General features: G+C 41.2%; 1 protein-coding gene across 1 annotated transcript in view; it reads left to right on the top strand.

Annotated features, from left to right (window-relative positions):
• The first annotated feature begins 2,320 nt into the window (after positions 1–2,320).
• LOC101857044 (serine/threonine-protein kinase Chk1) overlaps positions 2,321–13,272 on the top strand; it is a 34,717-nt gene continuing 23,765 nt past the window's right edge. Inside the window, exons 1-5 of the mRNA XM_005104323.3 lie at positions 2,321–4,099; positions 8,176–8,259; positions 9,632–9,728; positions 11,047–11,170; positions 11,743–11,807. Coding sequence (XP_005104380.1) covers positions 8,186–8,259; positions 9,632–9,728; positions 11,047–11,170; positions 11,743–11,807 — 360 coding nt within the window. The 5' untranslated portion in view covers positions 2,321–4,099; positions 8,176–8,185. The remainder of the gene's footprint in view (positions 4,100–8,175; positions 8,260–9,631; positions 9,729–11,046; positions 11,171–11,742; positions 11,808–13,272) is intronic.

The raw sequence follows: 13,272 nt of genomic DNA on the forward strand, positions 1-13,272 counted from the left end.
CCTCCCTTCTTGGCACATCACCAAAGAAAATGTAAATCTAGAGATCATCACACACGATTGGCTACAGACACAAAAACATTCAAACTGCACACAAAACCCATCAAACAATATCCTTACGCAAAGAAATCTCGTGGGTGGTTGGCGGGTGCTCTGGTGTGGTTTGGTTCTTCTGTCCTATTAAACATGAATTGTCCTTATGTCAAGAAATACTCGGTGAGAAGAAATTGGAGCCTAAGGAATGGATTAGCCAACGGTCATTGGATTTGATTAGCATGAGAAGACAATTGAAAGCAGAGACAAATGCAAGTAGAACAAGGGGATCAAAAGCGGATGCATTAGAGCAGTACAGGGCAACACCTAAAGATGTAAAGAGATTACTGAGAAAAGACAAGGAGGAATTCATGAACAGGCTTGCAGAAAGGGCAGAGGAGGCAGCAGCAGGAGGGAATATGCGAATCCTTTACCAGCCTACGAGTATACTCGTAGCCCGGATAAAAAGAGTTACCAGCCTACAAAGACTCTCTCTGGAAAATATGGGAAACCAGAAGTAACAGTAAGAACCAAGAGGGAAAAAACATTTTTGAAAAGGAAGCTTAGTCAAGACGATGGGTACGTAGAGCATTTCAACAGTCTCCTGAACAGACCACCACCATGTAACGCGCCAAACATCCTGCCAGCAAGAAATGAGCTACCAATCTGTAGTGATTGGAATCCCGTGATGTCTCAGTATCTTCATAAGAGTTATTCGGTCTATGCTGTGTGTTGGTTTGGCCAGAACCCGTGCAGGCGATCTTGTGTTCCTCACAGTTGAAATATAGATCTGGATCTATAGAGGGGATTCGAGGAGAGGGAAGTGCCCCGTTCGGCTGTCAGACTCTGGACCTAAAACAATGCACCCCGCCCCCCGTTTTCTCTCTTTCGCCTTTTCCTCCTTCACCCCAGCAAGACTCTAGCTTCTATTTACATAGGCCTGGCGAGTACACGTCGAGACTTTGCATGTGTGTGTGTGTGTGTGTGTGTGTGTGTGTGTGTGTGTGTGTGTGTGTGTGTGTGTTGTGTTGTGTGTTGTGTGTGTGTGTGAAAAGTAGGTCTTTGGATGGATGGCGTAGAGGGGACTGGGCTAAGATCAGGTGGTTCATTCTCACTTTCATTTTTCAGTTTGTTTTCTGGTATACCGATTAAGTATCTTGTTCTGTGCCGATCAAGTCAATTTCTATCCATGCTGGCTTCAATCAATGTCTTGAAGCCCAGATTTACCTTTTAAAGTTTGCAACGGCGTGGATTTTCTTCTACTAAATCCTTTTCATATATATTACCCCCCCCCCTCCCCCCCTACACACACACAAACCTAAAGGTGTACCGGTAAATATAAATGAACTGTCTGTCTGTCTGTCTGCCTGTCTGTCTGTCTATTGTAGGGGTGAGGTTTTGAAAGGGGAGGCTGGAGGTATCGATGGGAATTACAGCCGATCAGTTCTACAAACCACGAGCCGCCCCTGTACATTGTGTGTGTATGCACAACAGTGACGTGCAATTGCTGCCTTAGAGCGCGCATCTATTTTAATCAGCGTGGATAAGACGAACCGTGGGTTAGTCAACTTTACAATCTTTCTGTAATTAATCAATAATAACAATTATATGTAATTTCTCACAAAGTATGAAACCTTTTATACGGCTGTGAATGCTAGACATTCACTAGAGATAATGGGAAAATGATACAGAAGCAACTGAATTATTGTGGTTTCTTAGGACGGAGACTGTCAAGAAGAATTTCTCAGAAGGAAAAGATATCAAATGAGGTCATGACCATGTACATGTGCTTGAAGAAGTCCTCGTTGGTCGCCCTGAAGATAAAAAACAATTGTAGGAAGAAACACCATGCAGTTTCTCATGGGACACCTGAATAAACATAAATGCAGTCAACATCATGCTCTCACTGGCAAAATTGAAGGCAATCGAGGCAGGGGTAGACCCAGAGTAGCCTATTCGGAGAACCTAAACAGATGGGTGACGAGGAACGATCAGGAGGATAGGCCTACAGTAGAGCCTAGATCTAGATTCTTGATCTAACTTTTTCGAGAACCGAGCAAAGGACCATGAATGAATGGAGAACCATGATGTTGATGTCTGTCAAGAATCTAGCACTTGGTGATGGTCTTACTTACTTACTTGGTTGGAGAATAGGCATTATTGCAGGCGACACAAAGCCATAGCTGTTCCTTCCTCCTCTCCAGGATCAATGAAAGGGTCTGCTTGCTGATCGTGCCAGTTAATAGCTGGTTGGACATTCTTCTGGCTTTTCCTCGCAGGTTACTGTCTCTCCCCGACCCTCTAGAGACACTAACTTCCCTTAGTCTATCCATTGTGTGTGAAGTGGTGCCTTCATCCTCTCTCTGGTCGTTGCTGTCAGTGCTGCCATGACTGTTGGTGGATCTAATTGCATGGTGCCGCCAATCTCAGCCTGGCCGGCCAGCTTATCAGCTCGTTCATTGCCTTGAACTACTGCATAACCAGGGCTAAAGATCCATACAATCCTTGTGAGTCTGCTGCTTTGTATTGCCTCTCGCCAGTCTGCATGTCATCATGTGTTTCTTCACTTTTTCGAGGGTACTCATAGAGTCGGTGACGAGGATGTCAGACTGATACTCCGTCGTCTTAATCCAGTTAAGGGCTTATTCTGTGATGGCTTTCATATATCCCAATGCACATGCTGGACGTGGTTATACTAGTGGCGCATGACAGCTCTGTCTGTATGACCCCGTTTACACGGGCGCTGAAAGCCCATCTATTTTTGACACCACGCTGCGCTGATCCATCTCTGAAGATAACTAAGTTCAGTATTCTCCTCTATCAGCGTCTCTACCTCGGCATTGGCTGCTCCCTCTGGCCACTCACGACATTCTCTTCCTAAGGTGCTACCACTCGAGTATACTGCTCAGGTGTGTCAGTGATGCTGACCCATGCGCTGCCTTTTCGAATGTCTTGCACTTCACAGCATTTAGCCGAAGTCGTCAATGCCTCATTCACCCATTCAGTCCATCTCTAAGCAGAAGCGTGTGTTCAGTTCTTCCCACTGTGTCAGGCAGGGGATGCTGATCATCGGCGCTGACTCTCAATTTATACGCTTTCACCTGAGCAATCTTGCGACGTTCTTCCATGGCTGGGAGGTCAAGGAGATAACGCATAGCCTCGCAGGATGTGTCTCGTGTACACCCGAGAACAGTCTGCATACCTTTGTTCTGAATTCTTTCAAGGCGTTTCAGCAGCGACATTGACAAGATGAGGAGAACGAGGCCGTAGTCTATCACAGATAGCACAAGAGTCTAGCATAGCATGGCTAAAATTCTCTGTGGCATTCTGCTACACTTCATGGTTTTCACTATTTTCAGTGCAGCCTTTTTTCTGACTCTTTTGATGATCCTGGTTATGTGATCTTTACCGGAGAGTAATCTGTCAAAGGTGATACTATAATTTATTATGTTAACGATATAGACCTAATTTGTTAGAAGAAAAAAAAAGGGATCTATTTTTTTTGGGTTAAGGACTTTTATCAGCATGGGAATGATTCGAGCAAAAGATAATTAATGAGTTAATTTCTTCCTTAAAACGAGCGAAATAGAAATAAAGCGGTGCCCCAAAAAGTACGACTTGTGTTCGTATCGACTACACATCGACTACAACAATCCAGCATTTTAATTAATTTACCACTTTGCGTTCTCTGTAGGCCTAAGCTCCCAGATAATTTTTAAAATAAAGGGCCGGAATTTATTCAATAAATTTTGTGCCATTTCTAGAAAAAGAAAAGCAATATATTGAAGCCATTATTCCAGGCCTATTCTTTTTTTCCAACTACAAAATTATACTCGTCCTGGCTCTATATCGAATAGGATTCTTTTGTTGCAAGAGACAGGGAAGTGCTTCACCGCGGGAGAGACAATGATAACATCCCGTATCCGACATAGCCGAGATTCTATCCAACAACCACCAGTTATATAAACTGCTGCCTCTGCGGAAAAAAGTGTTTTAATAAAACAATATAAAGCTTTAGCGTCCCTCAACACTACGTGACAACTTTCTACACGAACATATTATGTGAATTGTAAGACATTTTTTCTGTGGATATTTGGTTTGTGTCTTCATTCATTGAAATTGATGATGATTCGGTGCTTTTAAATTTTTCGGTAGTTCCCACCCCCCTTATTTGAGCCTGACCTAACATCTAGATCTAGATCTAGATTATCTAGATCTAGATCTAGATCTAGATCTATACGTTTGATTCACGGTGAGCTAAGATATCAAACCTAACAACTGCAAAACATTAAATTATGGTAAAATTCAGGGGGGCATGCCCCCCTGAAATCCCCCTCCCTATTTTTTTAGGAAGTGGCTATTCTCATCCGCGGTGAGAATAGAAAAACGATCTACCTCTCACCCCGGGTGAGAATTGCCAGCGTAGGCTATTCTCACCCGGTGCGAAACAAGACCTGCTTTTCCTCATTTTGGAATACTGTCTATCGGTGTGGATGATCCAATTGCCAATTGATAAAAGCCAAGAAAAAATTACGTTATAGCACAAAAGTAAGCTAATTTGATCGTCTTCAAAGATGCTATGGCTATTTCACTGTTCGAATCGAGCCGAACTACGCGGGTCACCATTTTGTTTTGCCCGGAAGTTCTCGCAAGATCTACTCCTCCCCTATCTCTCTCTCTCTGTCTCTTTCTGAATACTGTCTATCGGTGTGGACGATTAAATTGACCAAAACAAAGTTAAAAAATGATGTTAAAACACAAAAGTAAATTAATTTGGTTGTCTACAAAGATGCTACAGCTATTTAACTTTTCGAATCGAGCCGAACTACGCGGGTCGCCATTTTGTTTTGACCGGAAGTTCTCGCGCTACTCCTCTCTCTCTGTCTTTCTCTCTCTCCACTGCCCACAGACAAAATTGTACGCTTTTAGTAGGCTAGGCTACAGTTGTAATGGAACGTTTGTTCACGGCACAGAATTCTACATTGTTTCTGTTATCGCAGTGTAGAATTCTGTGGTTTAGGGTGAACGCAAAATTTGTTGGCCTAGATCTAGGCTAAAACGGTGAACGCGCACCGGGTGAGAATAGCCAAAAGACTCGCCTGCACTATTCTCATCGCGGGTGAGAATAGAGGTGGCCATTTTTAAAATTAGATTCTAGGTCAGGGGGGCAAGCCCCCCTGAAACCCCCCTACTCTAGCTTGTGGCCCAAACCCGTGAATAAAATTGCGGGGTGGGAACTACCGAAAAAGCGCCGATGATTCTGTGACTGTGACGTCTGTGTTAACTTTCTCGCATCGGGGGAGGACTTCTGTGCCGTGTTACATGTAGCGAGTGATCACTCTCAGATCTGCCACTGCCACTCATTCCGATTCAATCTGGGGTAGATTGAAGAATACGCCACGGGACCACTCGTAGATCTATACTACATTATTGCGCGAGAATGTGGGGCGGGTGGGAGGGTGTTCAGACCATTGCCATTCAGGCTCAGGCCAGGGGGTGACAAAATTTTAATGAATAGATCTACCGGTCTGAGATTCTCCATTGAGAGATATAAACACTGGGGGAAATCATGAATTCTTAATGTTGAGACTTTGGCAAGTCAGTCCACTGGTCCGGTAGCCTAGATCTAGATTTCTAGATCTAAATCTAGATTCTAGATTCTTAGTGATTCTAGATCTATTCTTCAATCTTACCCGGGCTGGATATCACTATTTTACGGCCCAAATCTCAAACTCAAGCATCCTGATTTTCCCGATCGCTGAGTGTCTACGTACACGGTAACCGGGCACCTAGTCTCAATATCTACGTACACGGTAACCGGGCACCTAGTCTCAATCTACGTACACGGTAACCGGGCACACCTAGTCTCAGTATCTACATACACGGTAAACCGGACTGAAAATAAAAATCAATATTTTGTCCTGTGCTGAAAAAAAAGAAAGTCATTCCAGCGTCTTGTCGGGCTCGCCATCATGACAGGTCAATGAACCTTTTCGTGCGCATCACATTATGGGTACGGCTGGGGGGTCACCAAAGTTCAATCAAAGCCTGTACGCTTCGTAGTATAGGGCTCCGGAATTGGGGGATTATTGATTTTTAAAATTTAAATTTAAAGGTACAGTCGGGGGAGGGGTGGGGATGAAGGCAACACCGGATGACAAAAACTGAACTTGGAGTTCTGAACTGCCCGGTTACCGTGTACGTGACACTCAGACTACGTGGCCGGTTACCGTGTACGTAGATATTGAGGCTAACATGCGTCATGCCCGGTTACAAAGTACATGACACTGATACTATGTGCCCGGTTGTCGGTTACCGTGTACGTAAACACTGAGGCTAGGTGCCTGGTTACCGTGTACATAGACATTCCGTTTCCCGATTTCGATTAGGGCCTACATGTATCCGATTTTTTGTTCCGCCTGTTGCGCGTAGTTGACTATATAATCGATTTGGCATTCCAACTTGGGACATTCTCAAGATCCACTAGAGTAGAGTTAGTCCGTTACTGCGTTGTACCGCAAACGATATAGCCTTTTGACTATTCTCACCCGGTGTGCGTTCACCGTTAATCGTTATGGCCTAGGCCAACCAGTGTAGCAGCGTTCACCCTGAACCACAGAATTCTACACTGTGATAACAGAATTGTAGAATTCTGTGCCGTGAACAAATGTTCCGGTGCTCCTGTGTTACTACTGTTACCCTAAAAGCGTTCAATTTTGTCTGTGGCCAGTGGAGAGAGAGAGAGAGAGAGGAGTAGCTCGAGAACTTCTGGGCAAAACAAAATGGCGACCCGCGTAGTTTGGCTCTATTTGAAAAGTTAAATAAAATAGCCGTAGCATCTTTGTAGACGACCAAATTAATTTACTTTTTTTTTGTTTTAACATCATTTTTTAACTTTGTTTTGGTCAATTTGATCGTCCACACTGATAGACAGTATTCTGAAAGAGACAGAGAGAGAAAGAGGGGAGGAGTAGATCTTGCGAGAACTTCCGGGCAAAACAAAATGGCAACCCGCGTAGTTCGGTTCACTTCAAAAAGTGCCATAAACATCTTTGTAGACGATCAAATTAGGTTACTTTGTGCTATAACGTCATTTTTTCTTTGCTTTTTTGTCAATTTGATCATCCACACCGATAGTTTTCCGAAATTAGGAAAAACAGGTCTTGTTTCACACCGGGTGGCAAGTCTCACCTGGGGTGAGAGGTCGATCATATTTTTATTCTCACCCCGGGTGAGGATAGCCACTTCCTTTGAATATCTCTGGAAGTTACAGGTCGATCTTCATGATTTTTTCACCAGAAGTTAGAAAGACTTCCTTTGTACGGTGTAGCGCAATACAAAACTCAGCAGTTTAAAATTCCTCTATGTTGTGGTGGTGTTTGGTAACGTGTGTTTGATTGATGCGCAAAGTCTAAAGTGTCTGTTTGGGTGCCATATATCGACTGGTTGAGTGCGCAATAGTACCATGTTTACAGCTCTATATCTTAGATCTAGCTCTTTTCTGGCACTTTTCATCTTTCTCTATTCTGGTCTTGTCTTCTTTTTCTTGCAAGAAGTTCCTGTACTGACTGGAACTGAAGGTCAATGGTCAATGAGGCGTGTTCTTTTTTGGAGCTGTGCGCCCCTAACGGGAGATTTCCTTGTATGTGTTTTGATAATGGATAAAAAGAAAGGTGCTGTGGACACAAGAAGGGCAAATAAGAAAACAAAAATTAGACATATCTAGACTAGTATTCTTAAAGGAAAGGGATGAAAAAGAAGAAGATAAAGACGTGAAAAGAAGAAATTGAACATTTTGGAGATTAAATTTCCATATTAATTAATTTTGACATGAATACATTCTGGTCATCTTCCAATGGCAATACAACGCATCCTAACGGAAGGAAAACAATCTGTTTCAGTGCGCAACGCAGGTCATAAAGAAATAAGTTAAACAACCAAAGGGCCTAGAAGTAGAAGCCACACTATCAATGTCAAATATATATATATATATATTGTATTCTCTTAAAAGTTGCTTCTCCAAGTCCAAAATGTAATAATTAAAAAAATATTTTCTCTTACACCCTTACTTACTGGTATGTTTTTTTGTGTGTATACATTGCTGCATATTTTTAAAAAAAGATTCTTTTGTTTTGACATCTGCAGTTTGAAGATCATGGAAGCGGCTCCTATTCCTTTTGTTGAAGGATGGGAATTTGTGCAGACTTTAGGAGAGGGGGCTTATGGCGAGTAAGTTTTTGTTTTCTTTTTCTTAGCATGTTCATTTTTGGACAAAATTTTGATATTTGCCACTCAATGAGAATGTCACATTGTGCTTAATTCATTTACTTCTCTTATACACCTCCATTAAAGGTGAAGAGCCACAACTATTTTCAGCCAGATGTTCAAATGCAGTACTTTTAAGTTCACCAGTGTCACAAATGGACAGGAGTGATGTGTTTTCCCCTGTAGTTCCTTCTTTGAGAGCTACTGCATAGTTTTACTCAAATATATCAAGGGCAAGGTGGTTCTACAGAACTTTGCCTGTCATTTTCTAAGATACACATGATGGTGACTTTTAATCAATTCAATGCAGACTTGAAACCTCGTGGGTTTGTAGAGGGTTTGTAGAGGAGAAATGGTTATAATGATATTATTTTGCCATAGAAAAAGAATGTATCTTCTGTTTGACCACTGGCAGAGAAACCGTGGCAAACTATCATGAGTATGAGTGGAATTGTTCCTGGCATTTTCATTTATTCATGATTTCAGCAAGCGTGAAAGGGATTGAAAAGGCTGAAGCTTGGTGGAAGCTGTGTATAAGCTTGAAGAGATTGATAGGTCTTTGGGGATTTGAGTGTTTGGGTGCGGGTTTTTTTTGTCAGAGCTGCAACTTGTGCTAACGTACAAACTTACTGACAGGATTATCGCATTCATTCGTTTACAAAGAGAGGAGGACATTTGACAAATGTAGTTTATAAATAAAATATAAATATTTAGAATTGTGATGTCTTTTTCTTTTTACATTTTTTTCTAAATTGAAAGTGCTTCTGTCAAAATCTTAATGCTAAAGATATTAATACTTTCTATGGCATTGGTCAATGTAGGTAGCATAAACACGGCGCTTTTAAAAGCTGACTTGTGGCCTTCTGAGCACGTGGTTTCTGTGAAATCTGGGTAGTTCTTAAAGATTGACTGAGAGAGGTGAAAGAATAGTTCTAAAATTCTCAGGAGATGGGTGGGCCTTTCATATATATGAACAGATAAATTTGGCAGATACAGCTTCTTTGAAAATTTAGTTTCTGGTACCTAGTCAGTGTTGATTATACCCATGGTGATTATTGTTCATCTCTTGTGAATTAGCGTCTGTGGTGTAGGGGCTAGGCATTTTGTAGTTGCACACTGGAGACTCAAGTTTGGTCCCCGAGTGGGGCAAATATTTATTGAGTATATCGGACATTCTTCTGGGATGTTGAAACCCTCTCAACTGGGGTTGGTCCTGACAGGTGGGGTTGGAAGCCTGCCTCATAAACGATGTAAGTTGTGTTGATGGGGGTGTAAAAACACCTACATTTAATTTAAAAAACAAAAACAACCCATTTATTGCTTCTGAACTTCTCAGGGTAAAGCTAGCAGTCTGCCAGGCCACCCAGGAGTGTGTGGCGGTCAAGATCATTCATGTCACTCACAAAGCTGTGGAGGAAAATGTGAAGAAAGAGGTACAAGATAAGATTATAGATTGTTGTGTGTTCGGGAAGTCTTGATATATCATTATATGTAGGTTATTGCTCTGTTTTGTTTTGTTTTTTCTGTGTACTGTTATATTTTTCATGTATATATATATAGCCTTTGTCCCAGTGCAAGATACGTTACATTTTGTATTTATTTTTCTTACTGTAACACTTTTTTTTCAGTCTTATATTAATGTGTAACTTTGTTTGATTTATTGTTTAAACAAAAAATTATGTTATATTATTCTTTATAATTCTGTTGGTTGTAGACTTATTAAACTACATTAGTGGGCTCTCGTTGCCTAGAAGTTAAGGTGTTCACCGCCTCTCATTCAATAGGTCCCGGGTTCGAACCTGGATAGCGACGAAAATTTTTCTTCTCTAAATTGTCTCCTTTCTCCTCCTTCCCTGCTCTCTGACAATTGTCTGTCGTCTGCTTTCGTCTCCTCTTTCTGCCCCCCCCCCCTCACCTTCTTTGCCCCCTCTTCTGGACCCCTGACTCTTTTTGCAGCCTTTCTACTGTTACTCCTTGGCTCCTTATTGCTGTCTTTCAGCCACACCCCTTATTTTGTGGTAGGAAAGATCTACACAAAGCCTTCTTGGACAAGAGCGAAAATTCTCGGAGGTCCCCTGTGTGCAAGTTGCTCACTATAGTTGCACTCATTCAAGATCCATTGGCGGTTTAAATTAGATAAGAGTAGGCTTCGGCGGCCACCTGGACAAATTTCTAAATTTCCTACCACCTAAAAATGTTTGGTGTGTCACAAAAATCAGAAGGATACGTCGAATTCGCAAGGTTCCTGAAGACAATGTTTTCACTCATTTTGTGTTTTGACCCATGAGTCTTACATCTCTAGATCTACTTTTATTAGAAGTTTGGCTTGATACTTTAGCCTGCTCGCTGAAACCCCGCAGCGAGTGCTGAACGGGCTACGCTGAGAGTAGGCCTAGATCTACTAATACTATATATTTTGTAAGCGGTCGGACATTGTAATAAAATAGGCTATCGATCGATTCAGACGGCATCAGGGCTATGCGACAAAAACCTATGTTTAGAATCTAGATATAGATATTTAGATTCTAGATATAATGTTTCACATGATCGTCGGTCGTGGCAAGCTGGAAAATAATAAATGGGAGGTATGGAATAAGGAGTGGGGGGGTGCGCGAAAATTGATAAGCGCAGGGGGGGGGGAGGGGGAACGTTTATTCGATACCTTAAAAGTACCTGACATTTATTTTTTCGTGTTGTAATGTTGGTAATCTTATTGAGTTTAACATGCAAATTTGTCTGTTTTTTAACCAGATCTGCATTCTTCGTATGATGGAGCACAAAAATGTGATAAAATTTTATGGGTACCGCAAAGCGAATGAAGTGCAGTACCTTTTTCTGAAGTATGCGAGTGGAGGAGAGCTCTTTGACCGAATAGGTAACTTTTATATACATATGCTTTTGGAACGCTTTTTTTTTTTTTTTACCTCATGACCATATCTTTCTAAGCTAATGTAAAAAGATAACGGAATAAAAATTTTTAAATTATAAGAATAGTTTGTCCACATGATGTCAATTTTATAATCATAGTTTTCTTATTAGGCTTGTGATTTCTTCACAACGGTTGAACTTGAATGTTGAGACCTGAGAGATTTACTTTGGACAAGTTTGTACTCATACAGGGTCTGCTTGGTTTTATAATCTTTTTTTTTTTTACAGCATTTGGCAGTATGTAATTTAAGTTCAGTGAGGTGTTAATGAGCTGTCCAGTTCTATGACAACAAGTGTTGTCACCAAAAACAAAACAAAAAAGCTGTGAATTCATATTCGTAACTCGATATCTCTGGCAGAATTATTTTTAGCCATGAGCGTTGATGTTTATAGTTTATGGCACATTTCAGTTGAGGCAAGGAAACTCATTATCATCCTATGGAAACTTTGCTTGTATTCAGTAGTCTTTGTATTTGACTTACTGTTATGGCTAACTCTTTTTTTTCGCTTTATTTTTAGAACCTGACGTTGGCACAAACCTCCGAGAGGCTTTACGCTACTTTCATGACCTGATTGAAGGAGTGGTGAGCTAAGATATTTATCAGCTGTGACCATGCATCTGTTTTCAGATTTTTTACTAGAAGTAATGAACATTGTTGTATTAGTTGTAATCTTCTTCTGTTCTCAAAGTGATAACTTAGTAATTAAAAAATGAAACTGTACAGGTTTAACATCCCTTGCAATACTGAAAGGTTATTTAAGAGGCAGGACCTCCGGAGTTAACGTCCGTCTCCAACAGGACAGAGGCAAATGGGAAAATACATGAAAGTGCCTTTTCAAGAGACACAACGTCTGACCAAACACACAGTGTGTCCATACTCCGAACATCAGTACAAGTATATGGTCAAATGTTGATACTTTCATGACATTATTTATTGATGTAATGATGAGCTTTGTTTCAGGCGAGAGATGAGAATCCTACTTTTGCCTTTCATATTTATTTTAATTCTCAGAAATTTATCTTTTTATGATCCTTGTTTCATCTTTACCTCACTGATCCCATGAAATGTTGAGCATACTTTTTTTAATTGTCATGTGAAACTGATGATCTCAAAACTCCCAGAAATCTAGACACATAAATATGCTTCGGAAAAGAGTTAAGATGTGCCGTTGTTATTAGGAATTCAATTTTTTTGGTCTCATTTCTCTTTCCTAAATTAAATAGGACTTTTTTTTGTGCTGAGGAAGCGTTCTCATTTCCAAGCATTCAACCTGTGTGGTACATCCGCTGTTTGTGATATCCTTTGATGAGACCTGCATCTTCCAGTGTCTGTGGTGTAACATCGATGTCCGTTCTGATGGTTGTCTGTGGTGTGGTGTAGCAGTTTGGTGCTTTGCTGTCTTCTCGAGGAAGAGCTGAAGTTGATTCCCGTGATGGGAGAATTTTTATTGAGTATCTCTGTCCAGACCTGCCACTCATCCTGATTTAATCGGGATATCCTGATTTTTTTCCCCCAAATATCAAGCATTCCGATTTCAGTGCGTGTATCCCGTTTTTTTTTTTTTTTTAGTTCCTTGTGTTGCGCCTGATTTTTCTAAAAATTTACTCTGCCTTCTGCTTTGCTACGGGAAGCACTCGCTGAACTTTTTGTCAGCAGGATCTCGGAGCACTATTTTGCGAAATACTGATGCCGGATTTAGTTGACTTGCTCCAAGTTGTGTGTTGGATCTTTGCTAACTATACGCCTAATTGAAGTAGTATCGATTTGGTATTCCAACTTGGAATATTTTCAAGATCTACTTTCTCTTTTGTTCCTACTCGGAATTATCCGATGATGGCCTGATAACTGTTTTAATTGCAAATATACAAGTGATCAATATTATTCAGAGTTCTGGGGCCCATCGTCAAAACCTGTCAGTGATACTGTTTCAGTTTCGTGTTCGCATCATGGGACATGACTTTGGCGTGTGAGTTCCGCATGTGTGGGGGACCGTATGGTGATGGGGTCAACTTAACTTCATGCACACCGGGACTTATCAGGGGTGGGG

The sequence above is a fragment of the Aplysia californica genome, unplaced genomic scaffold, assembly GCF_000002075.1.
Source record: "Aplysia californica isolate F4 #8 unplaced genomic scaffold, AplCal3.0 scaffold00415, whole genome shotgun sequence".
Classification (NCBI taxonomy): domain Eukaryota; kingdom Metazoa; phylum Mollusca; class Gastropoda; order Aplysiida; family Aplysiidae; genus Aplysia; species Aplysia californica.